Genomic DNA, 27868 nt, shown 5'->3' with positions numbered 1-27868 from the left:
CCATCAAGACAGCTAAAACTTACACCAAAGCAATCCTGTTTACCAGGATCGACCTTGGCAGCAGGCAGCCCGCTAGCCAAATGCCAGGGGACCGGTGTCATATGAAAATCGGACTAGTATGAAAATTGGACTCTTTTTCCCTTTTATTGGTTAAACCCTTTCACGTGACCGGTACCCTCTCCTAATTATCTATGCATGAGCATGCGCAATACCACCAATGAGTCCGTATTTCATAAAACTTAAATCGTGCTACACCGGTGTGGACGGTAATTCTGTCCCACGGTAAAAGTGTCCGGGGGGACAGAATTACCTAGGTAAAAGTGTCCCCCCTGTCCCGTTAATTCTGTCCCCCTCCAGGTAATTCTGTCCCCTCCAGTTAATTCTGTCCCCCCTGGTTTTGCACGCACAAGTTGTTTTATTGATGTTATTATAATGAATTCAGCGCACAGGGTATACATTTTTAGATTTTTCCACCCTTCATCAATAATTATCAAAATGAAATTAACGTTTAGATGTTAATCAACCGATCTTTGTTTCTGCAAGAAGGCACGCGTAGTAATACTCAACCTATCGCTAGCACGCCCTCGCGCATCAGCCGCCGATATGCGCACGTGTGACTGTCATGGCGGACTTCAATGAGGAGAATTGGCAAAATTATACGCGACACGGGTCACCGCGCCGCCCTCCTGCTGCTGGTGCACTGCTGTCCCGGGCCCCGTCCCCGGCCGCGGCCTTGGCGCGGCCCGTGGGTGCGGTACCCTCGCGCGCACGCCCACCATGCAAATCGTTCGCTCCCGAAGTCGTCATCAAAACGGGAGTTGTGCTTTGATGACGTAAGCACCATCCCGAATTTAGCAAGGCGCCGAGCAAAAACTGTTAATAACTTCACTAATATACAGTCTGGGTGCTAGACTTGTGACGTTGCACGGGGACACATTTACCAGGGGGGGGGGGGGGGGGGGACACATTTACCAGGGGGGGGGGGGGGCACATTTAACGTCGTGCAGGGGGGCAGATTTACCTAGAGGGGGACAAGTTTACCTAGGTAAAAGTGTCCCCCCGGACAGATGTACATGGTTGTTCAGCGCCCTCTACGATAGCTCAGTCGATACATGGTCGTGATTTTGCACCACGATGTTGCAGATTCCATTTCGTAACCGAAATTGATTTAATTTTCTAACCTGATGCTCGGATGATTTTTTTTTTCAAAAGGGAAATAAAGTCCGAATTTCATTACGCTCGAATTTATTTTCCCTTCTAATTTCATATTTTGTTCTCCTGATGTTACAAAAGTAAGTCCAAAACGCAATAGTGTGCACCCATATGCGGATGTCGTGCGCAGACCTTTCAAAAATTGACAAATGTTCCAAGGCGAATATTTGCTCTACGTCAAATTCTACGCAGGCAAAATTGCAAATTATAGTGAAACGATCCACCAGAAAATCACGGCTTTTTTATAAGAATTAAACGGTTTGTTTTATCTATATCGCATAAAACTCGTGTGTTATGCTTATATTTTAAAGGCTGTATTTTTGACACCTTAGAACTTGCCGTTTTGCCTGACAATGACCGTCCGGTTTTGAGAAATCTTCAGATTGACTATGCATCACATGGGAAATTGTACAGCAACCAGGATATATGAATATTAAAATATATGCAAATGAGCTCCTCCCACTATTTTACTGAGTTGGAGTGCGGTGAAGCTTCATTGTTCAAGCTTTACAAGCGTTTAGTAAAACCGTTCCCACCTCCATGGTAAAACCATCAAAACATGTATTAAGTAAAATAAAAAAACCTGAATGAATTGAAATGGATATAGACATGGAGTTACAACAATCTCTTCACAAAACAACTGCATGCATGGCCTTTGACTTGTTTTCTATTGGAAGCAACTCAGTTTCACTTTCAAATGATTGTGTTTAACATGAATCCACAAAGCAGTGGCGTACGACTTATCAAACCTTAATGAAGGTATGTGTACACTTTTCTTTCCACTGAAAAAAACCCCAAAACATGCCATTTTTATGCGTCGATTTGTTTTAGTTCAACTGCAATTCTACTTTTGACGCAGCAGTGTTCATTTTCCTTAAACCGAAACAACACTTTTTAGGTCAAAACTTTCTACTTTTTTTTTCTAAAACGGGATATTTTAGAATTGATGGAGAACATATATTAGATAGTTCAAATGTTACTCTGTCCACATTGGATGGTATCATGGAAAATCTCAAAATGCTATATGAAACCTCTTCATTGAACATATCGTGGAATCACTCATGTTCATTATTTTGAGGTAAACTTTGCAAGAAAAACGTATGCATGTACAGTAATTTTTTGTATTCATGAAATATATTTTCTCCCCTCACGAGTAAAGCTTGCATACAGTAACCGTTCTACTCTGAATCTTAACCAGAAATGATGACTCTCAATTTGAAGATCATGCACAACTTCTTCCCAAAATGAAATGATTTCTTTAAATTCTTCTACAACATTTATCCTATGCTCTCATGACATCTGACAGTCTTAACTTTCTTTCACAGGACATGATAAAACAAAGTCAACCAGCCATTTACTGACCCAAATTGTGACAAAACACAGCGCTTTTTTATGCTGAGTCCACCTGCATTTATAAGCATGACACGCATGTCATGAACTAATGTACACCTACATGCGCGAACATATTTCGTCTACACGAAAGAGTCTGTATATCCAATACATAGTCGACAAAAAATTTTGTCTTATTCTTTCACAGATTTTTTAAACAAAAATTAAGAACATGTAGATGAAACACCTGTTTACGCCTGTTCAAGTGCAACAAATATACCACTGCTGTGAGCTCATAGAGATAGGTGAAAGTTCTGACGTTCATGACACCCCATAAATGCCCGTCTTATTATTTTCACACTCACTAAAGACTGTTTGTTGACACCAAACTTGAGCAACACTCACATACTTTTATAAACATTCTGCAAACCACTTAGTCGATTTCATTTTAACAAAGATGTCCTAATGAAATTAATGATCCACCAAAAATCACGGTTTCTATATATAAGAGTGCCACATCGCGTAAAACGTGTGTGCTATGCTTAAACTCTAGGGCTGTACTTTTTACATGGAGAACTTGACGTTTTGCTTGAAATTATTGTCCAGTTTTGAGAAATCCTAAAGTTGACCATGCCTCACATTGTAAAGCAGCCAGGATAGATGAATATTAAAACATTATGCAAATGACATGAGCTCCTCAGAGATCCAAGATAAATTTCCCTCAAAAATTAAATTTACCTTTAGCTGTGTTGATGGTTTTACAAAATGATTAATAAAAAGCTTGAACACTTACATTGCACTTACGTTTTTTCCTCCATTAATAATAAGGTACTGAAGCTTCAATCACTCACTCCCAATTCAGTAAACGTATTATAGTGGGAGGAGCTTATTTGCATAGATTTTAATATTCATATATCCCGGCGCATTACAATTTCCCATGTGAGACACATGCAATTTGCCTCTTTCTCTAAACTGGACGATTATTGTCAAGCTAAACGGCAAGTTTTAAGTGTTAAAATACACTAAGCCCTCAAATTTGAAGCATATCGCACGAGTCGTATGCGATGTGATGATACGAACCGTGTAATTCTTGTAACAGAAGCCGTGATTTTTTTGTAGATTGTTTCTGTACACTTATTGTTGCCGCCATGATTTCGCAGCGTTCGCGAATGAAAATTCGCAATTTATGAGAAGTCTGTGAGTGATGCTCAAGTTGGGTATACACATCACAGACCTAATGTGTGAAAAATAGGACTGCCATTGTAGCATGAATATAAGTTTAAGGAAATATGGACTCATTGATGGTATTGCGCCAACCTCGTCCCCAGTGCTTACGTTATTTCCAACCGCGTTTCCAATAGTAAACCCTGGATAGGAAACTTTCTTCCTGTATCCTGATTCGATGCCGCAATTGGCTAGTAATGGATTTTTATCGTGTACTTGGTGCTATTATTCACAACGTGCAGTATGTGTTTTCGCGATCATTCGTCCACGCCTTCTCGAAAATACTAATTTCATTTCCAATTTGCTCATATTAATATGAAATATGATACTGCATGTTGTTTTGATAAGATCGTAACAGTTTGATTTAAAAAATCGTGTTTTCGTAACTCACGCTGTGCTCGTGCTGCTACGAATTGACTCAGTTTTTACCCCAGACACCGCATACAAAAACAAACGCTAATGTGTAACGCATATCCAGGCACCAGACTGTTCCTCATTTGCATACGTGTTCAAAAATCTTGCACATGCAAATGATCCAATACCAGGGTGAGAGAGCAGGTAGTGATGGGCGCGTACTGTTCGACACCCTGGGTACGAGGTTGGGTATTGCGCATGCTCATGCATGTACAATTTGGAGAAGGACCGGTCACGTGAGAGGTTTTAACCAATAAAAGGGAAAAAGAGTCCGATTGTAGTACGAGTCCGATTTTCAATACACCGTAACTGACCTATCGTCGTCAGTTATTCAAGAGACTACTAATTCACGATTCGGACATGTTATATAATTGTTTGCAACATGTTCACACTTTGACAACATCAAAAGATGATCTTATCGTCGATTTTTGTGCGCTTGTGTGAGTGTTGCTAAAGTTGGGTGTCCACATCACAGACTTGTGTGAATGTGACAATTGAAGAAACGGAATGTCTTGACCGAAACATTACGAACTTCAGTCTTAGACTGGATTCACAAGTTGGAAACAACAAATCGAAAGTAAGTGGAGTGCTGTGGCCTCGTGGTCAAGGGCACTGGATTGTCGTCTGTGGGTAAAGCTGCAGGCTGTGAGTTCGAGTCCAGCTTGACATTATTGTCCAGTTTTCAGAACTTAGTTGACCATGCCTCACATGGGCAATTGTAAAACGGCTTGCATAAATGAATATTAAAATATATGCAAATGACGTGATTCCTCCGAGCTAAATTTACCTCAAAAAGTCGAGTACCCCAGGTCAACATAATAACTTGCCCAGATATAGATTATCTGGAAAGTTGACTTCCTGAAATCAGGATGACAACTTAATACCGACAAAAACAATCCTACCAAATCAAATCAAATTACTGGTGTCTAGGCGATGACACTGTCGTTAAATCGGCTCATTAGGCTCAGGTGACTGACGACTTCAAAAGTTACACAAGATCATCTACCTCAACATGTCATAATCTCAACACCAGTTTGTATTTATCTTAGTAAGTCTTCAAACTGAGCTTTATTACATCGACTTTGTGTGATGATGATGGTTGACATTTTATTGATGTTTAAAATACAAGTCTCTTTTTCTGATTTCATTTAAGTCTGTGTTGAGGAAACCCAAAGTGAGTAAGACCTCACAAACTTCCAAAAAAGTACTTTGGGAATATTCTTCCCATAAACCATACAGATGACAAATATTGTTTCGTCAAAGTAACATTGACTTATAACGAAAGGTTCCACGTGTTGGTCACGGTTTTCTTTTTGAAATTAGATGATTGTGAATAATCTAAATCATGCAAAACTCATGTGTTTCTGCTTCAAATATTAGGGCTGCACTTGTAACACTTAAAAAATGCCACTTCGCTCGACAAAACTCTTCCAGTTGGAAGAAATTTTCGAATTGACTATGCCTCACATAGAGATTTGTGCAGCGTGTGAGATGTATGAATATTACAATCTATGCAAATGAGCTACGCCCACTGCCTGTAGTATACTGAGTATTACGGACTGCAATCATGGAGGACGGAATAGACTGCATGCAATGAAGCCAGTCAGTTTTTCCTTTTTTCAGTAAAAGAAAGAATACCAACAATAAGTATTTCAAAATTGTTGCAACATCATCGATGAATTGAGGACAGGAACCAAATCGAGGACAAATAGAAAACGTGTACAAAACCAATGAGAGCTGGTTCGAAAAAGTTAGAGTACAAACAAAGGAAAATGGAAAAGGAACAAAAGAAAGTCCTCGATTTACACCATAAACAAACCTGTGTGTACATGTACATGTACATAAATGCATGTACCTTTGACTCAGTAAAAAAATGATTGTATTGAAAAGGATTTCACAGTGCATTGAGGCATTGCTAACCAAACCTGGAATATGAGGATTTTAAGGTACACATGTACATGTATGTGGCCAATTATACACCAAAGGACATTGGAGAAAAAATACATGTAAGAACTTTGTCTTAATTTTTGTAGGGCTGTCCCGAATCTATGGAATAGGAGAAACATTCGATCATCAACCCAATATTCGATTAGCGTTTTGCTGGTTTGAATATTCGAAGAAGAAAAAAGCTACATGTACACACACAACTGTGATATTATTTTAGCGTCAAATTTATTTGTCGGGTGCCACTTTTTTGTCGACAGTAAGTTGCTTTTGTGTTGACGACAGTTCGTCCTTGTAGCAGGTGAAAGTAATTTTACAGAACAATAAATCGTCACCGACACCACTAAGTAACACTCTACCGTGTTAAACCATATTTTGTTTGATTTTCAGGTTTTTTTAATTTTTAAACATTGTTCATCAAGGCCTACCATTGCACGAAGTTTCAAAGCTTCAAGAGCTTTACTTTAATAATTACTCTAAGCATCCATGGCAACTTTTGCGCAAAAGTGACAATTTTCGTTTTCACGAAGTAACACTCAAGTTCCATTAACCATTGCAATGCATGGCGCGCATTCTGCTCATAAGTGAGCAAAAACGTTTTCACGAAGTAACACTCTTGACCTGAAGTTGCACTTTCCTAGTGTTGAATACGTTGAAGAGTGTTACTTCGTGAAAACGAAAATTTACAGTTTCGCAGCCTTTTCGATTTCACGAACTAACACTCATCTTTTTTCTCTTATTTCTTGTTTATTTAATACACAAACGGGTGAAAAACAGCAGATTTAATAAATTCAATTCACTAAGTGTCCACAATGAGAAACCCAACTGAAAATACTCTGTCGTTTTGACGCAAAGTGTGTTTTAGAAGGCGTTCAACTTTAGATGCCGTTTTCTCCGATTGCTAGTTTTTACTGGTATGTAGATCATGGGTGTTACTTCGTGGTGTCGGTGACGAAATATACAGTAAGAATTTTATAGCAAGTATTTTATAAAAAAATTAAGTTATAAAATACTTACTATAAAACACTCCAGCACCTCATATCGCTTGCCGCACACAATTTTAGCTGGCGCACTCTTCGTGCAACTTTTTACCAGTGCATCATGCAGTTGCAGCTGGCAGTTTCGTATATCTGAATATTTTGTCCAACACCATGAACACAGCTTTGAGTAATTGAATGCTAAATTATGTGCAAACGGACAGTCCAAATTTTTTGCTGTAAAGTGTAAACATTACAAAACTTTGACCAAATATCCTCATCACCTTCACAGGATATAGGCCTAACTGGTTTGGTACTTTATAAAAAGTCGCAGAGCATAAAACTGCATAATCAGTCACAACCAACAAACAATTTATAAGCCCTACATATTTCCAGGAATAGACAATAACCGCTGTTCATACACATCCCAAATCTCACCATAATTTGAAGCCACCACGAAAATGGATAAATATATGCTTGATGGCAATGTAAAATGTGTAATGTGTAAATGTCAATTTTTTTATGAGATGACCCCTTATGTCCATGTTTCTAGATTTGTTTGGGAAGGGATGAATAATCAGTGGACCAGCCATAGTGGAAAATTACATTTTGGACAGCATTTGTGGTAATAGCAGGCAACCATGTCAGATCAATCAGTCAAAGGGTGGAGAAGAAAATCTAGGTGGATGCCACCCTTAATTTTGACCCTAAATATACCTAAGTTGCATAAATTGTTAATCCCTGCAGTGTCATATATTTATTCCCCATATTTGGGTATATTCTTTATTTTTTTTATTTTTGAAAAGTTTATTTTGGTGGTTCTAGTTACACCCCCTTACTTAAATGTTATTTTCTTACGCATGTAAGTGACATAATAATCATGAGGACATAGTAACGATCCAAAATGGCTACTATTATACCCAAAATTTCGCGCATTTACTTTGTCTCCAGATATCATCAAGTAGTCTTGCCAAACCTCAGTATTGATGAGCTTCAAATTCACCAAGTTGCTTACTGCCACAGTGTCCCTATTAAAACCTTATGGGAAATAATGTGAACAATAATAACATTGTGGTATTTAGCGCAGCAAACAAAAACGGGGAATTTCAAGTCTCTCACGTTAGGCAACCCTTCACTAATTAGGCCAATTAACAGACACCTCGTTTTCCCGTTTTTGTTTGCTTGGCTTAATATCACAATGTTATCATTGTTCACATGATTTTCCGTAAGGTTTTAATAGGGTAACTGTGCCAGTAAGCAACTTGGTGAATCTGAAGCTCATCAATACTGATGTTCGGCAAGACTACTTGAAGATATCTGGAGACAAAGTAAAAGTCGCCCAACTTTTGGGTATAATAGGAGCCGTTTTGGATCCTTACCATATCCTAATAATAATTCAGTCGCTTATATTTGTTAGAAAATGTTATTGAAGTAAGGATGTAAAGTAGAATCACCAAAATAAAATTTCCAAAAATTAAAAAATAAAAGATATACCCAAAATAAGCGTAAAAATATACTACACGGCGGGTATGAACGATTTATGCAAATTAGGTGATATTATTCTCTAGGGTACTTTTCCACATTTGGCTAGCCTACTATAAAAGAAAATGGAGAGACCAAAAGGAAAGACTTACTTGCAGCATTGATACAAAGGAGCCAGGATACTTCTTTCATCATGATGGGGATTACCAAAACTGACACAGATGAATAACAAAGAACAAACAAAAAATTGTCTTCTATTAAGTGGTTGTGGTTGTGGTTATTAAAACACGCCTTCACTCATCAATACTGATAACTGCACAGGAAGATTGCGATAAGATGTTCAGAATCCTGCAACTTATACCCGATAAAATGTCCGAAACTCATCGCACATATGAATTGAGACGCGCCCAAATGAATCCAAAACTGGCAGTATTGAATGACAGTATTGAATGGCAGTATTGAATTGAGTGAGATTTGTTTCTCCATCACTTGATATTTATAAGGTTAACAGTTAACATTGCAAAGACGGAAGGGGATGGTTAGCCACTCCAACTACCCCCTTAAATCCGCCCTTGGAGATGCAACAGCCCACTAGTATCGGTCCAAGACAGACTTTTGATTTGTCCCAATAGTGCAGCCGGTTCCTCACAAGCACGGTCAAGATGCGGAGGGCACCATCAACAAGATCCACTATCAAAACCAGCCTAGGGAACTCTGGCAGTCTGACCCAAGAAATTCCAAGAATATCTCATGTACGCCATGCTACCTGCATGCAAGAGGTACATTGTATGCTCTTAATAAACCAGTTTGGTATCTGGATGAAGCAGTCCAGGTCAAAGGTCATTCATTGCTAAACGCCCATTCTGCTGGTAATTAAACTGCGAGCATCAAGCGCCCGTCTCCCTGCGCATTTATGCGCCTTCAGTGAGCATTCGGTGACCCTGACTGACCCGTGAGCCATATCACTGTGCGCATACGTAGTTAAAATACCCAACTGGCGTATTTCTTGGGTCTGGGTGCCAAAGTTCTCAAGAGTGGATTTGATTCATTTTATTGCTGCAGATAGAGGCTTAGCTGTGCTTGCCACTGATCATGCAAATCCAGTGTCTTGAACGAAGACTAACTTTCCATAAACACTCACTTTTTGTCAACCGTGTCTTTTTGAGAGGGTGGGGTGCTCACCTCTTAGCACTGTCCATAAGAAGCAGCATCGCTTGATCGCCATCAGCTTCAAATGTTTCGTACTGATGCCTGTCTGCGTTGCCGATCAGATAGTCAAATGCCGCCGTGTCTAGGATATCCATAATGTGCCGATGTTTCTCTAGTGGGTACTTTTCTAGGACACCTTGGCAGTAATTGTTGTCATGTTCCCACCTACATGTATAGGATAGCAAGACAATGCAAGCCTTTACCACACTGTAGAAGTACTGGAAGTATTTTCATGCATCTGGTCAACACAAGGGGCCGGGTCTATCTAGTCCATAAGCTTTATGAGGTAATCCTATAAGACAGCACTGCCAGACTCCCAAGTGACAGTGCGAGTCACTCAGACTGCGAGACAGAGTCAGAAAGGGAACACTAATAGGCTGGCCCTCTGACCATCAAAAAGATTAGACATTACCATGGGGGTGGGGTAGCATTTGACTTCATGAAATGCTAAGGGGACCTTCTAGTGATTAAAAACAGTCATGTTTCTCAGAGATTCAATTAAACAGTCATGTTTCTCAGGGATTCAATTATTTAAACAAAACAACTTTTTTTGACGGCCTCCTGTGTGCCCCTTCCCAAAACTTTACAGCAGTATTCCAAATAAAACTAAGTACTACCAAAACCTACTGTGCTTTTTTGTTGTCCCTGTAGGTTCTGGACCACAGATGGTGCCACTTCTTCAGCTTCTTGTCTCTAGGCAACCACAAGGTCAACGACCCCTCCATCATGTCATGCTCATCAGCACAGGCTGGTTCCTCTGGTTTGCAGTAGTAGCATTTACCATAGAAACAAGTCTGGTTTCCTGACAGAAACAAAAAGAAAATACTGGCTAATGTGTTCAGGCTTGCAAACGGGGGGCCAAACAAAAAGAAGAAATACCAAACTTTGGAAGACTTTATACAGTGTAAAGTGAAAACCATCTTCAATTACTATTTCTTTTTTCTTGAAACCATTTTAGGTGGAAGAATTTTGCATGGTATTGGGGACTAGCCCCATCTTCGCTTTCGGCGAGCTTTTTTTTCCCCATTAAATCCATTTCTGGGTAAATTCTGATGTTCCTATGTGCCTCTAAATTGTTACATTCACCCAGCTTAACAGTATTCTATTGTTGGGTTCTGATGGAATTAGCAGGATTCACTGTGTTGTTAGATTATGTTAAATTCATCAAGAATAACATTTATGTGTTGTTGGGCTCTGATTGTTGCTCTGATTGACTCAGCAGATTTCACATGTAGCATTGATGGATTCTATTACATTCTGTTGAATTCTATTGGATTCTATTTAATCCTTTTTGATTCTGTTGGGTTCTTTTGGATTCTGTTGGATCCAAAGCCTTGTTTTACTCACCCCGATTAAGGAATGTATTTAGTAGACTTTGTGATGCCACTGGCTTGATTTCGGTTCGAAGATTGATTCGTCTCCCTACTACGATGGGAGCTCTGTGAAATCCTAAAACCCTGTCATGCAAACAAGCAAAGACTGATTACCGAGTCTAAAACTGGTCCCAGGTAGACCTTGCAACGTCACAGATCAGTCGGCAACTGACTTTTTAGGATAAGCTGCGCCTGAGCTATGACCATCAGGAACAAGTCAGTCACCGATTTTGTGCGACCTGAGTGTAACTGCGACGATATTGAGACGATCGGCATCAACCGGTGCTCAAAAAATCCACAGTCGCAAGAGTACAGTACAATAATTTTTACTTCTGCGACCTGTTCCGCAACCATCACACGATTTCTCAGGTTTGTGACCTGAGCATTAATTTTCTGCTTGATGCCGATGGTTCCGTCGTGGCGCAAGCAAATCGTGGGTCGACCTGATGAGGCCGGCTTCAACTCTGAACAATACAAACTTTCTCGATTCTGAGTGCCAAAGTTCAAAAAAATGTTCAAAAAATTGGATTCATGAATATCACCCTCTAACAACACGATGCATTAGGAGAACAAAAGGTAAATCCAGACTTGGACCAAGACTACATGTACATCTGACACAGTTCATTCAAATAGCTTGTCATATGACTGAAAGCTCACCGCACAACCTTCCGACTTTAACGGATCAAAAGGCCATCGGACGTACAGATCAGAGAGGTGTACGCTGAAAAATTGGACTGATTTGAACGTACATGTACACTGGGTGACTGGATGAAATCGAACAGGTTTGATTTTTTGCATCCAATGACACCGGATTTGATGTCATCGGAAAGGTGTGCGGGCAGCACTCTGATTTTACCGGACGCGATATCTACATGTATGTTAACCAATCAGATTCAAGAAGAAAGTAACATGATTCAAAATTGACAGCTGCCATTTTGTCATCATGTGACTGGCCATCATGTGACTGATCATCATGTGACCGATTATGGAATGGAATCGGGTAACGTGTATGGGTAACATTGTGGTGTCCGCAACAGTGAAAAAACGGTACCGGTGATCCAGTGAACTGGTAAAATCAGAAAGGTGTGCCGCTGGCTTAAAGCTACAGTCCATCATTTGTAATTTGTGCATTTTGTTCGTTTGAAGCAACAAAAGGGTTCAAAATCAAATGAAGGATACTGAGCAACTAACCTGATGAAGTTTCAGCTAAGCTTCAGCTGTACATTCCGAGAAAAACAGCATTCTAAGATCTCAATTTCAAATCCAAAGTTACTGAATCATGTTTTGAATTGTTTTGAATTGCAGCTATACGCGACGTCGCGCACTGATCCGACGAATTATAACAACCGCGCGCGCGTGTGCGTCGCTCCAATACTTGTGCGCGCTGCGCTGAATAACAAAACGAACTACTAATTTAAATTTTCCTACGGTGCTTCATAAGAATCACCGTTGGAAATGCCTTCTTTCGTTGATTACCCCAGAAAGAATAATTTAACAGGGAGTTTAGTCCCCTTACTATTTATTCAACCAAGTTTGTTTTTCAACAATAATTACGCCAGTTACTTTTCGGATGGCTGCAAATGATGGACTATACCTTTAAGAATGGTTTAGTTGTCACTTGAATTGTGATTGACTTTGAGTCCACACCCTTACCTGTCTAGATGGAATGCAGCAATCTCCCCCGTATGTCTGTCATACCCTGCGTATGGCGTGCCATCAATGACATGATCTCTTGTGTACCTACATGTAATGCAAGGTCATCAAAGTGGAAACTCTAATACACGTAGAAAGAAAATTCACATGATGAATTTCACCACTTAAAAAACTGTCTTTTCCTGTGTACATTTAACTTTATCGTCAAATAAAGACAATTCAACATCCCAGAAAATAAACTCACAATAAATCAATTTTTTCTTTGTCCCACTTATAAACTTGATATTATCCTGATAAATCATTATAATTCTTAAAGACGAGGCGCGTGTGCATTCTGGTATCCCTATTGGTCGAAGAAGCCTGGCGTGCGTGTGCATTTCCCGAGTGCAACTCGCCCGAGCCTGGTGCCACTGCAGAAAATGGCTATCACCGAATTTGTCTGTACAAAACTGAAAGTTAAGAAATTTTCCAACAAATGGCTCAACATATCAGAAAATTCGGACCACATTTTATCGTTCTGCTTACCTACCGAACACGTACATGTACATGTGAAGCATAGAACCACTAGTGCATCGGGTCGGGTTGACCAGCTGAAACCAACCGGAAACATTACACATAGAAACTGAATCCGAACCGAAACCAATCTGAACTCACCAAAGCCGACCCGAACTGACCCGACCAAAAATTCTGTGAAAAACTGACCCGAACCGAACCAACCCGAAAAAAACCCCCAGAATATCTAGCAGGGGCAAATTGTCCTATATTTCATGAACACTGTGTCCGATTTCTGTGCCTAAACTTACCCATGAATTTTGTTTTTGAAAATTCATGTCATAGTAAAGAATCCTACTGTACTAACCATGCTAACGTGGCCTAACTGTAGGCCTACATGTACATTGTACACTTACAGATGGAGTGTGACAGACCACAAACCACATGCACAATCCCATGGTGCGTTGACATAGTACATGTACATGTACATGTGGTATGCACGCACCGTACCAGGGGTGACTGCTCTATGTTCCAACACCCCTATGTTCCGACAACCTAGATGTGATGCTCCCGGTTAGGGTTAGGGTTAGGGTTAGGGTTAGGGTTAGGGTTAGGGTTTGGGATAGGTGCAGTCGGAACATAGGGGTGTCGGAACATAGAGGTGTAACCGTACCAGGTACAAGACTCTGCAATTATATTGCAAAAATGCACCACGTAAATTTCCAAACAGTTTTCCCTATTTGGGGTTTATTTCAGGTTTTTCACAACCAACCCGAAAATCGCAACTTCATGCAAAACCGACCGATGAAGGAAAAACTGTGCCAATCCAAACTGAAGTTGGTTTTTGGGTCGGACGTTGAAGATTCGGGTCGGATTTGCACGACATTACTCATTATTGGCCCACGATGCACTTCTCCAAAAGGTCCTGGAGTCCCTCTTACATGTACCACTGATAGGTGCTCGACTCACCTTCCAGGTTTGAAGACGACCCACTGTCCTCCCGATAATTCCAGCCGTGCCTTCAGCTGTGTACCTTTGTAACCAATATCAGCCTTGACAATAGGTCGGTTTGCCATAGCGTTCAAAACCATCCCCAAATCGGGATTGTCGGCGGGAGTAATTTGCTTAGAGTTGACCCAACTCCCCGCCAAGTTCCATATTGCACCTTGTGTCCTCACCCCCTCTGGTAACGCATGAGGTATAAGGTCTAGCTCAATGTTCAACAGGGCTTTCGAATCACCATTTTCCCCGTCCAGAATTTTAATTTTGCTGAACGTTAAGTTTTTGTTATCGCTGAAATCTTGGCTTGCATCTCGGAGTTGCGTCTCAATCTTTTGTTCCTCCTTGTCTATGGATGGATTTTCGTCGACATCCACGATTCTAATCCTGGGCAATTTGCCTGAGCGTCTGCTCCCGCTCTGGGGAGGTTTTTGTTGACTGGCTCCCCGCTTGGCACCGTGGTTTGCATTTTTCTGACTTCCTGAAGGTGACGGGGTGTATATGATAATCACCAGCCATGTCAGTATGAAGATGGAAGCCAAAACTAGGACTCTTCTACGTTTCAGCCACACCATGCTCTATACTAGTGGAACATTTACTCTTTTAATGCCACATTCCTTTCTTCAGTTCGACATTTCTTCAGTTCAGGTTTTTCTGTTAGCCTTTCAGTTCGATTGGACAACTGTACGTTAATAGCCACCTGATCATGAGGCGATTTGTCTGGCAGTACCAGACAAGACAAGATTCTCCACACTCACTGCTTCAATTTACAGCGGGCACAAATTACCATACATCATTCTGTCTGGCCACATCAGTCTTCAAAGAACACAATCTGCAATGAAAAAAAATCAATTTAATAACTAGTGCTGTAATGCACAAGCCTGAATATTTTGTAAATTTATAGATATCACTGAGGCTACAGGTGCTAGCACGGTCACAGTGTGTCTTCTTCAATATTTCACCAAACATATGCCAAACAGTCGTTTTTCGTGATCTCGGAGTGAGGTTGATTCATTTTGTTTCAAGCAGTGTGTAGTGTTACTGTGATGGTGAACACTGGTCAAATGCTATCGATTGTAGCTCACAAAATGATGGTGAGTAGGGCCTACCCTTAAACTCCAGTTGTTCGTCTTTGGCACCTTGATACCTTCAATAATTGAAGTATTACCATGATTTTGGCAACTTTTTGAGGTAGATGTTTGTGAAAATACTGTTGTTTACATTCCTTGTAAACTTCTTTGGTTGTGTACAAAGTCTACATGGAGAGTGGGGTGCATTTTCAAAGTATTTTCTTTAAAAAATATAAATGTTTCTCAGTCCCAGTCTCGTGTATTTTTAACATTTTTACAAAGACTGACCTTCATTCAGATAATCATCATTATTAGGGGGGCCTATATGATGAAAAAAGTGGCATCAGTAATTCAGTATGCAACATTCTTTCCTACATGTATGCCATCAGGCCACAGTTAGGTCAACTATTCGCTGAAGCGCTACTATGACCGACCAAAGTCCAAATTTGAAAAAAGGAAGTTCTAGTGCCCAATTTAGGGAAGGAATTCCATACTCGTATGTCAGTTATCTGTGACAAATCCAGGAAGCTCTGGCAATGTGAAGACAATTTTTTGAAAAATGTGTTTTTAGAAATTTATCACACTTTGGATGCACACATCAGCTTGGCAGCAGACGGTCTAGGCGGCCAATTTTGGCACTGGTTATGATGTATGCAGTAATTAGTGCGCATTATGTGACATCGACAACGCACTACCTGTAGGCCTACCCAATGATACTAGTGCAATACGTCATCATGAATATTTAATTTGTAATGAATAAAGATCATTAGCCTATACTTTAAATACATCAAATAATCCCTCACTGGCAACAATCGTTCGACTAGTGTAGCGGATACGATAAATAAGGCGGTGTGATTAAATAACTAACAACATTCCCTGTTCGAATCCCAGTAGAGTAAGTAACTAGTAAATAAAGAGGATTGGAGGAGGGTAGAGAGTGAGAGTCGAGGAGGGAAAATAGATGGAAAGAACCATAGAAAGTAACATTTTGGCGCTTGAAAATGTATTGAAAAAAGTGACGTACATGTAGGGCCTACATGTAGAAGTAAGGAAATCTTTCCTCAATTAGGCCAACTGTCTATTGTGGGTCTAGATTTGATTTAGCCCCATAATGTGGCCAATTTACTGCTGGACTACCTCCGTAAATAAAGGCCACACTTCCTCCATGTACAAAAACATGTCGAACTTTGTCAAATTTTGATTTTCACATTTAGGCTTAGTTTGTAGTTTATTTTTGCTTAAGAAGCATACTCACCCTCTTTATAGGCTAATCAGAAAGTGCTGCCTTTTTCAGATGTCTAATTTTCGTGAAATTTCATTCATGTTGAAATTTTGATATTCAAACGGGAAACAGGTCAACTCGTACGCGAACCAACTCGTACGCGAGACAACTCGTACGCGGATTGGTCAACTCGTACGCGAGACAACTCGTACGCCAGCCAACTCGTACGCAAGACAACTCGTATGCGGACCAACTCGTACGCGAACCAACTCGTACGCCAGGCAACTCGTACGCGGACCGAAATAAGCAAATTTAAATTGAACGATGTTTACGATCGCCAAAAGTTTACCCCAAAACACACGCCACAGTTATCGATTTATCACAGTACACGAATCTGGAAATTTCACGAAAAATAGACATCTGAAAAAGGCAGCACTTTCTGATTAGTTTGACATGTTTTTGTACATGGTGGAAGTGTGGCCTATATTTACGGAGGTAGTCAAGTAAATTGGCCACATTTATGGGGCTAGGCCTACATGATTTAACTTGGACTCGGAGCCGAGGATCCTCAATCCTTCCTCGTCCATGAGAAACATATTTTGACAAAAATGTTGGTTGTGATTACACGGTGAAATTGAAGAGATAAGGATTTGATAACTCACCTCCTAAGTTGTTTCAGAACGTAGAATCTCAGGTTTGAATAAACCTACAAAAACTACATTTTGTTCGCAAAGCTCAAACTTTAGCAAGTCAAATCAGAGCACGGCGCGAGCTAGAACAACAATGACAGCGCCCTCAAGCTCCGGACCATTTCTATGGGAGAACAAAGGTGTTTGGGGACTCCAACTTCGTTTCAGTTTTGGCTTCATGCCTTGCTTTAATTGTTTCGAAGCTTAGCTGTAATGTATAAACATATATATACTTTAGCCTTATACGATTTAATGTTCGTAAAGCGGAATACCAAGGACTCATATTCAGTAAGACAAATCTCTTACATCGGGGAGAAATAACTTTCCTGAGGCTGAATGCAAATGGAGCCGGTATTTTGCAAACCACACATGGCTGATGGAGAGTTAGTTCAGATGAAAAAAATAATATATTATTTTTTGCCATTTCTAATAAATAACAAAATAATTGATAAATCGAAGTTTTTTTTCCATCACGGTTTTTCTTCTTTCACGAGCTTAACAATAAAGCCAGTCATAAAGTTGAGTATCGCTTGCACGAATACGCGTTAAGATATATCTAGATCGACAGCAATCGTTACATAACAGTCACTGCACCCTTTGCGAGCATGCATTGGCGTAGCCGGGGGGGGGGGGGGGGGGGGGGGGGCCTGCGGGGCACATTCCCCCACAAATTCCCAGCCCCGAATTTGCCCCTCGCCCAATATTAAACCAGAAGAAGGATATACGAGTGTTTTAACCCGATTCTCTTTCAGCCTACGGATTAAAGTACCCACGTCAAATTGATTCTGGACACCCCCCGCCCTCCCCCTCCCCACTTGCAGCAACTACCTGGCCAGTCGCCCCCTGACAATTTTAGAAACATGTTGTTGTAGATCCGCCTTTCGTTTTTGCAATTTCAGCAGCGTCGTTATTTGATATACCATCTGAGACGATGCTATTAATGGTTTGGGAAGATATTTGTTCTTTAAAACAGAATAATTACTTTCCAAGTATTGCGTAAGTTGTTTCTTTCCAATTCGATTAAAAAAAGAAAAACTATACCTTGTGTTTCTCTTAAATCACTGTCATCATCGTTAATTGATAAATTAAAGGTTAATGATTAAAAGACGAATCAAATGTTTGTTGTTATATTTTAGAAGATTACATCCTTTTCCAAAATACTTTCCCTTTAAAGTGGCATAGCTCCATCCATTAATTGTGTACAATTGTTTTTAAAGCGATTTAGGATCAAAGCTTCCTTTGTATTTCATTGCACAGATGTAGTCCTTTCATCTAAACGAGGTTAGACATACATTTGGAGGTACTCTGAATTCATGAATCTAACACATTTTTTTTTTTACATTTTAAACAGCTTTTATTTTACATCAGCCTCACCTGACAATTAAACGTGTTATTCAATATGTTTTTTTTTTCAAATAATGTTTTCTCATCAATAGTGTTGGTTAAGCTCACACAAACGGAATTAAATGTCGTACTGAGTGTAAAACGTATCTTCAACCAAGCACCTGCAGTGCTTTCCTTATCCAGTTTAAAATCGACATAGAGACACTTATTACAATTGTCAATAAATGTATAATTTATTGTAAGAATATACTTTTACGCCACGGCACATCAACACATTATTAACATCGACTCGAGTAATAACCATATAATTTTATACAGCAAAAGGCATACGCTATACGAAACTTTCTGTACTGTTCGTTTTAAAAGCGTACATTAATTAATCGATGGCCATATTGAAGTTACATAATACAACATAAAAGTCCAGCCCTTATCTCGAATCCAGTAATCACAGGCTTCTCGCAATGTAAATCTTCATGCAAAGTTTAGAATATAAAGTGTTTTTACAAGAATTCAACATTATGAAGGTACGAATATTTTTTTTTAAATTTCCCCCATTTTTTGGGCTAAATGTGCATTTTATATATACACACTATATGTTACAGCCGATTCAGCATTTAAACTATTTCGATTCAGTTTTTGTGTCAATCCTTCGTATTAATTCCTGTGTTGATTTAGTGTCCGACAGTTATTATCCATCTATAGGCGCAACCACTTTTTGTTAAGGCCAAAAAAAAAAGTCTCCGGTTTCTGGTATGCGCGCGCATCGCCGTAGCGTCGGCAAAATGAAAAAGTTTTTTTTCAATGAAAGATGATGTCTCAAAACCACCAAACTCACTGGTTTGACTGGAATTCTGCTGCTGCGCAATTCAACGTGTTTTTAGTTGGGGTTATGATCGAGAATAAGCTTTATGTGGCCTCTCTGGACTCCCATATATTTGCACTAAGTTTAGTCGGGCACCATTTGCAGTCATCAGCCGACATTTGAAGCAAAAAAAGTCGGGTAAAAAAAAAAAAAGCCGCGTCGCCGCACCACCTTTTGGACAAGCTCCATACCAGAAACCGGAGACTTTTTTTTGGGCCTAATAGGCTACATTTTGAATTTATAATCCTTAAAACTGTAAAGTGTTTGCCTTAAACAACACCACTGAAGATTTGTTCTCATCAATGGTGTTGGTTAAGCTCACACACATCAGAAACTGAATTAAATTTCGTACCAAGTGTTACACGTATCTTTAATTAACCAATCCCCTCTAGTGCTTTCTTTTTACAGTTTAGAATCGATATTAACACTGATTATTGTCAATAAATATATAGAATGCAGATAATACTCTGCCACAGCACTTTATACAGCAAAAGACGTACGCAAGACGAAACTTTCCGTACTTTTCGTTACAACATCGTACATTAATTAATCGATGGTCACATTGAAATTACATTAACTTGAATACAACATAAACATCCAACCCAATTATTTCAAATCCAATAATCACAAGCTTCTCGCAATGTAAATCTTCATGCAAAGTTTAGAATGAAAGAAACATATTCTCACAAGAATTTAAAGGGCTAAAATATGAACTTTTTTTTAGGAACATATTTTGTGCAACTTTCCACATTTCTTAAATGTTTAGACACTATTTTACATCCCTTTTTGTTAATTTTATTGAAAAGTGCGCTTCTTTCAATATGTACATTTGTCCCTGCTTTTCAGAACAACTGAGGGCGCTGTTACTGCGATGTCATGTTGGGATGACACTGTTCAGTTTAGGGGTTTTTCTGTTCAAATTGTGAACCCATAACATTGCTCACTGAAAACATCTGTTGTGAAATGTTTGATCTATGGCTTACTATCATGTACTGACACAGTAAAGAATCATGATCGCAGAAAAGAAATTTCAAGACAGCAGAATATCCAAAATTCTGGTAACTGTTGGTGCTGAAATAACTGTAACATTGAGGTTTCTGCCTGAAATGATACCCAAGTGTCTTGTACTCATGAATATGGAAATTGGCAATAGCATAAATACAAAAAAAGGCAACAAACTACCCTTGAAAGTGGCAAATCAAAAATTGAAAATAAGTTAAATGGGACACAAAGATGAATTTTCAAGGATTGCATGAAAAAAATAAAAAGTCTATGCGAATATTCTTGTTTTCCCTGCTTTTTTTTGGCTATATATCCAAATTTTCACAAGCAAAATAAGTATTCGTAGATAGAATTATATATGCAATGTATACTAATTCAGCATTTAAACTTGCCTGGTGTTTCGGTTCAGTTTAGTGTCAATCCTTCGCATTAATTTCTTTGTTGATTAAGTATCCAACAGAAAGTCAATGAGCTATTTTTAGGCACAGCCACTATTTTTAATTAATGGGCTACATTTTGGATTAACAATCTTCAAAACTGTAAAGTTGTTTGCCTGAAGCCAGGAAAGCGCTCAGTTGACATACCATGGCCTTTTTAATTGACAAGTTACATCAGTTAGTAACATACTAATGTAGCATAAGCGTATAAAGGATGTTCGCCGAATGCATGCATCATTGTAAAATTCATCGCATGGCCCCTTTAGTAAATCTGTACCATTTGTAAAAAAAAAAAAAAAAAACAATGTTTTTTTAATAAAAAAAAAATTAAGCTTACATTATGTACCATTTGTAAAAAAAAAAAAAAACAATGTTTTTTTAATAAACAAAAAATAAGCTTACATTATCAAGTAATACAATGGCGGAGTTGATTTTATGGGTATAGGCCCTAGGCGCCTACTTCCCTGAGCGCCCTCATTGGATGTGTCCTGACCTGAAGACAGCTTTGATCGTCCCCTCCCCGCGCTTATTTCTTCAGAAACAATTGACGGAAAAAAACCTCCAAAACTGAACAAATACGACCAACAATCACGCGTGATGTTGCACAAATTGCGAAGTTTCCAACAACATCTGAACGACACACGTCATGACAACTACGAATGTTTTTGGTCATCTTAATCGGGGAAATCGTTTTGTAAATCATCGTCGTCAGTCATTCACTCTCAAAACGCTGATTAAAATTTTGTTTGTTAAAAAAGTTGGTTAAAATTTTATCAACGTTATGCAAAATTGTCCAATTTTGCCCAACGTTTACCCAACGTTAATTTGTTTTAACCAACCGTTGGGCTGTTCAGCTGTTAAGCAGCAACAGTTGGTTAAAAGTAGTCATTTTACCCAACTATGGTTAAAATCGGGTACATTTAACCAGTATTGGGTGAAAGGACTACTTTTAACCAACTGTTGCTTAACAGGTGAACAGCCCAACGGTTGGTAAAAAAAAAAAAATAACCAACACGTTGGGCAAACGTTGGGCAAAATTGGACAATTTTACACAGCGTTGGTTAAAATTTTAACCAACTTTTTTAACCAACAAAATTTTAACCAGCGTTTTGAGAGTGTTCCACAGTATGTAAATGAGCAGTTGATTAAAAACTAAAATATGCTTGGCCTTGATACCAGGGTTCGATTTCGCCATGTCTTTTGCGCAGTTCAAAGCCACGGCTATTTCCATATCCTTTTAGGTATGAATTACTTTGCAATAACAGACAACTGTATGCGCTGATTCACTTTCGGGGTTTTTGCCTTTGGTTTAGCCGCGAAACAAACTGTGAAGAAAGTGTAAAGGAAAGGATTGAGAGACGAGTTGATTGGCAGAACCAGAACCGCAACCCATGCATACACCTCGGTGGATAAAGCGACTGTTCCTGTCTGAGACAGAATCCCCAGGATGATTATTGGCATCCAACAGCAGAAATCCGTCATCACAATCAACGCCATCTTGGCCGCCATTTTGATTTCACGCTCCCTGTGGGCATTCGCTCGGACAGCCCTGGTCGTCCGCTTGACACTGATGAAGATGGCGACGTTGCAGCTCAGGACAATAAGAAATGAAACCAGATTGACACCAAGAAAGAGAACGATTGACAGGATCCAAGATGGCTTCTCACCTGTGGCTACAAAAGTGTTAATGTCGACTGCCGGTAATGAGAGCGAAATAAAAGAACTAAGAGTCTCGCTTCTCACATCAGATGCCTTAGTGGTAAGAGGAAGGCCGATACAAACATCCGAAAGTCCATATATATCAGAATCAGACCCAACTGAAAGTGTTGGCACGATGCTCAGACAAAGTGCCAGAAACCACAAGACAGCAATGATAGTTGTTGTTGATTTTCCCCCAAGAGAGAAGTTTCTCAACGGAAACACAATGCCTAGGAAGCAGTCAAAGCTGATGAGTGTCACAAAAAACACGGATGCCTCACTGGACAGAACTGACAGAACTCCAGCAACTTTACACAACATGCTGGAGCGCCACTCAGGGGCCGAAAAAAAGTAGTCCTCGCCAAACGCAAGATCTGCCCCAGCTATGATTATCATGTACACACCCATCATGAAGTCTGCGATTGCCAGATTTCCAACCATACGTGAGAGCGTCTTTTTACCCCCTCCGTCCCCTTTCTGTTTAAGTCTCCAAATCAGTACAGTCGGATTACCAATAAGGGCGCTTATTCCCAATACCCACAACACCACTCGTAGTATGTCATTTGGCATAAGGCTGTCGCACAGCTTCAAATCTGGTTGAGGCTTTGTAGTTGAACAGTTTTGCTCGATCGAAAAGTGATGCAACTTGGATAAGGCACAACAAACACGGTACTCATCCACGTGTCTGAAAATTAAATGAATTAAATGTTTTTAAACATTACACACAATGTATTAAGATTTTCGTGTCAGTACTGCACATAGCATTTGACGCTCTCAAGAATTGGGTGCCGGAAGACTTTCCCAGGCAGCATCATCATTCGTGTTTGATAAAAAACTATTGTAATTGTTGTTATTTGAAAAGCAACTCAATGACTTACGCTTCTTGCAAGGCTGGTAACCCATCAGAGGCGACCTTATTAAGCTTAGTCAACGTGCCTGATATGTTAAGCAGGAAACTGGAAAAATGACAGGAAAATTGACACTTTACCAAGATATGCCTTCGGCTTATACTGTTTTCGTTCGTACGTTAATTCTCTTTCAAACGTGTCATCTGTTCAACCTCCGAGCCATCAAGCCTCGAGCTAGTTTTAAAAATTGTATTTAAGATTGCAAATTTATATTTGATAACCTTAACTTACAATTAGTATTGTGGGCTCGTTCAAAAACAAAGTTTTTCTCTTCAGTTTGCAGATAATTATAAGTTTTGCGAAATCTTTTTGGACATCTTTTACCAGTTTTCTGGAATTGCAATCAATGATAATTTTACGATAAAAATAAATAATAAAAATGCTTATTTATGGAAATCGCCATGTCTAAATGGCTTTAGGAATAAGTTCTTATCAGATATTTGCAGAATATGCCCAGCATAGCCTACCCAGTAAGTCTTGGTGAAAATTTGAAAGATTTTTATTATTTTGTTTTTAATGTTTCTTTTTAGCACGGCATGTGCCTTGGTTTAAAACGTCTTTACAAAACCTACTAAGACTAGCGGTTCTTTTGTAATATTTGGATAATTTATGTCGGTGTTAATATAATTTAGCAACAACTGAAATCTGCAAACTTTACTTAAAAGGAGCCGTAAATGCCAACGATCCAAATAAAACAATGCTGAACAGCTTTTTTAGTTTGACTGTTTAAAATTAGAACATAAAAAAATCACACGTTGGCTTTCTTTATTAAATCAATAATAATACATGAGCAAAGTTACGTGAGAAGAATTGATTTCCCAATTTCTTTTTAAACCCACAACATTACGACAATAACAGTTTTATTATCTCATCAAAATAAAAAGTACCTGATTACCCCCGATTAAAGTCTTAATTTACCAGCTATTTCAAGTATCGAACTCGAAAGAAAATGTTTACGGGTAGAGAGAGTCAGATTGATGCCCAAATCTTAATATGCAAATTGAGATTGCACTCTCCGCTGCAGTGAAATAAAAAATAAAACAAGTGCCGTTTCAAACTTACAGAAGTTGAAGACTTGACAGCCCGCTAAACGCGTCGGCAGGAATCGACTCTACAGGAAGACTTTGCATCGCACTGTCAAATCAAGTAAAGAATGAACTGAGTTGAAATACACAGGGTGTTCTCTCAGAGAAAGGTACGAAAGCCCTGTAGTGCCATCAAGTATATATTTCGCCAAGTTCGTTTTTATGAGTTATATATTTGGCCAAGTTCGTTTTTATGAGTTATTATTTCGCAAGGTTCGTTTTTATGAGTTATATATTTCGCCAAGTTCGTTTTTATGAGTTATATATTTGGCCAAGTTCGTTTTTATGAGTTATATATTTTGCCAAGTTCGTTTTTATGAGTTATATATTTCGCCACGGTTCGTTTTTATGAGTTATATATTTCGCCAAGGTTCGTTTTTATGAGTTATATATTTGGCCAAGTTCGTTTTTATGAGTTATATATTTCGCAAGGTTCGTTTTTATGAGTTATATATTTCGCAAGGTTCGTTTTTATGAGTTATATATTTCGCAAGGTTCGTTTTTATGAGTTATATATTTGGCCAAGTTCGTTTTTATGAGTTATATATTTGGCCAAGTTCGTTTTTATGAGTTATATATTTCGCCAAGTTCGTTTTTATGAGTTATATATTTCGCAAGGTTCGTTTTTATGAGTTATATATTTCGCAAGGTTCGTTTTTATGAGTTTATATATTTCGCAAGGTTCGTTTTTATGAGTTATATATTTGGCCAAGTTCGTTTTTATGAGTTATATATTTGGCCAAGTTCGTTTTTATGAGTTATATATTTCGCCAAGTTCGTTTTTATGAGTTATATATTTGGCCAAGGTTCGTTTTTATGAGTTATATATTTTGCCAAGTTTGTTTTTATGAGTTATATATTTCGCCAAGGTTCGTTTTTATGAGTTATATATTGTCCAAGTTCGTTTTTATGAGATATATTTTACGGAATTACGGAGTTTTATGAAGTTACGGAGCCCCTAAAGGGACATCCAAAATAATTTTTTTATCTCGTGCACACGACATAATATCTCGTGCGCACGAGATAATTATCACTGGCGCACGACATATATCACGTGCGCACGACATAATATCTCGTGCGCACGAGATAACTATCACGTGCGCACGACATATATCTCGTGCGCATGACATATATCTCGTGCGCACGAGATAATTATAAGCATTAACGGAGCTTGCGCATGTCGTGCGCACGAGATATATGTCGTGCGCACGAGATAGTTTGTCGTGCGCACGAGATAAAAACATAATTTTGGATGTTCCTTTAGGGGCTCCGTACCAGACACGCTGCTTTCGTTACAAACAAACTCGTCCGCTGCACGTGCAGCAAGCTCCGTTAATACTTATAATTATCTCGTGCGCACGAGATATTATTTCGTGCGCACGTCATATATGTCGTGCGCCTGTGATAATTATCTCGTGCGCACGAGATATTATGTCGTGCGCACGAGATAAGAAAATAATTTTGGATGTCCCTTTAGGGGCTCCGTAACTTCATAAAACTCCGTAACTCCGTAAAATATATCTCATAAAAACGAACTTCGACAAAATGTATCTCATAAAAACGAACTTCGAGAAAATGTAACTCATAAAAACGAACTTCGAGAAAATGTAACTCATAAAAACGAACTTCGAGAAAATGTATCTCATAAAAACGAACTTCGACAAAATGTATCTCATAAAAACGAACTTGGCGAAATATATAACTCATAAAAACGAACTTGGCGAAATATATAACTCATAAAAACAAACTTGGCGAAATATATAACTCATAAAAACGAACTTGGCGAAATATATACTTGATGGCACTACAGGGCTTTCGTAGAAAGGTATCACAACAGGCTGGATTCAGTGTTTCGTAGGCCCTAGGCATACTAGGCACCAGCACCAATTTCATGTTAATGCTAAGCTGTAGGCCTACTATAACTAGCAAGCCAGTCCAAACTGGTAGCTCTCTAAAGCCTGTTGGCACACAGTGGTATATGTTTAGTAGGCCCTCATTTTTTTTCGTAGGGCCCCGATTTTTTTCGTAGGCCCTATAGCACACAGTGCCTACAGTGCCTACTGTGCCTATCGGAAAATATGGGCCTGATCACAAAACAAAGGGATGTATTACCAAATAATATGACCAAACTATGAACAATATGACCATTATTATGGTCGTCATAAACTACTTTGCGGTAAACTTTCCAATGATATCATGGATGCATTCCTCTGGTCACACATCACCGACTTCCACGATTTAAGATAAAAAAAAACATAAAATAATGGTCGTTGAGTTTATAACTTGTTCATATTGTACCTTTGTTTGGGGATTACTTTTCGCGGGACAGCAATATATTTCTACTATACATTCCAACGACGTCACATTGCAAACATACATACATGTATTATTTCGTTGGAAAACACATTGGAAGTAGTTATTACGATCTGTTACATATTTTCTTTTAATAAATCAATACTGTGACTTTCCCAAGTCAGAGAATTGATAGGGGAATAAATGTGTGCTTGGAAGGTATTAAACACTTTGTTTAAGACTGGTTGGAGTCTGGATGCTGAAAATTACCCGTGGCGAAACCGAGGGTAATTATGAGCATTCCAGGCGCTAATCAGTCTTAAACCTTGAGTGCGTTCGATTACTCCCCCAGCTTACTCGGACCTAGCTCCTCGCGTGATGACGTTGACCATGTTGTGAAACCAGCGCGCGTGCGTGTGTATTGTTATTTGAGGGCGTAATACGCGCAATGTCCAAATCCTAACATCAAGGCTATAATACATTCAGACACTCCCGGCAGGGTGACCGTTTTAGCCGATTTTTGGCTAATTTAACAGATTCTTTTGTTAAAAAAAAAAGAGCTTGACAGAGAATTTGACAGAATGGATATTTTTGGCAGATTTCTGGCAGAATTCTGCAAAATGGTGATTAACAGCTAAAAACCATAGCAAATTTGGAGAAAAAAATGGTACATTTGTTTAAAAAATCTTTAATATTTTCAAACTGAACAAATCCTTGGATAAATGGAACAGGTCGGCTGGTCTAGGTGCTGAGATTTACTGGGAACCTGACTTAACGCCGCAACCGCGTTTTGCCTAAAATTTACCCAATAATTTCAAAACATCTTTATGTGACTATAGACTGTTAATTATGTAATTTGAACCTTAATTAAGGCAGCACTACAAATCTGCATGTGATTTTAAGGGTTTCCAGTGTATTTTGCGGAAATCTCGGAATTTGGCAGATTTTGAT

At 39.0% G+C, this 27868-nt stretch overlaps 2 protein-coding genes across 5 annotated transcripts in view; both read right to left on the bottom strand.

Annotated features, from left to right (window-relative positions):
- LOC119720585 (glycosaminoglycan xylosylkinase-like) overlaps positions 1 to 17398 on the bottom strand; it is a 34445-nt gene extending 17047 nt beyond the window's left edge. The window contains exons 1-8 of one of the 4 annotated variants that reach the window (XM_038190316.1): positions 17263 to 17398; positions 14279 to 15140; positions 12818 to 12904; positions 11139 to 11248; positions 10419 to 10593; positions 9765 to 9956; positions 8735 to 8794; positions 4491 to 5792 (exon numbers count right to left, since the gene is read on the bottom strand). In XM_038190316.1, the coding sequence (XP_038046244.1) occupies positions 5783 to 5792; positions 8735 to 8794; positions 9765 to 9956; positions 10419 to 10593; positions 11139 to 11248; positions 12818 to 12904; positions 14279 to 14883 (1239 nt within the window). In that variant the 5' untranslated portion in view covers positions 14884 to 15140; positions 17263 to 17398 and the 3' untranslated portion in view covers positions 4491 to 5782. Of the gene's footprint in view, positions 1 to 4490; positions 5793 to 8734; positions 8795 to 9723; positions 9957 to 10418; positions 10594 to 11138; positions 11249 to 12817; positions 12905 to 14278; positions 15141 to 16633; positions 16653 to 17262 lie in introns of those variants that run through there. The other 3 variants (XM_038190314.1, XM_038190315.1, XM_038190317.1) reach the window with 3 other exon arrangements.
- A 4717-nt stretch (positions 17399 to 22115) lies between these two features.
- LOC119720923 (G-protein coupled receptor GRL101-like) lies at positions 22116 to 24384 on the bottom strand. The gene is made up of 3 exons (XM_038190788.1): positions 24380 to 24384; positions 23511 to 23588; positions 22116 to 23317 (listed from the first exon to the last, which is right to left on the bottom strand). Exons 1-3 carry the CDS (start codon positions 24382 to 24384, stop codon positions 22183 to 22185), a joined length of 1218 nt encoding a protein of 405 aa, XP_038046716.1. The 3' UTR covers positions 22116 to 22182.
- Positions 24385 to 27868: the final 3484 nt, after the last annotated feature.

This window comes from Patiria miniata, unplaced genomic scaffold (assembly GCF_015706575.1).
Source record: "Patiria miniata isolate m_02_andy unplaced genomic scaffold, ASM1570657v1 HiC_scaffold_9, whole genome shotgun sequence".
Taxonomy (NCBI): domain Eukaryota; kingdom Metazoa; phylum Echinodermata; class Asteroidea; order Valvatida; family Asterinidae; genus Patiria; species Patiria miniata.
This window is presented reverse-complemented; position numbering and strand designations above follow the sequence as displayed.

What these genes read in the sequence shown, in the direction of transcription:
- LOC119720923 (XM_038190788.1), bottom strand. An exon ending in TTACCAGCCTTGCAAGAAGC is followed by an intron (nt 23,318 to 23,510) that starts GTAAGTCATTGA and finishes TTTAATTTTCAG; the next exon opens with ACACGTGGATGAGTACCGTG.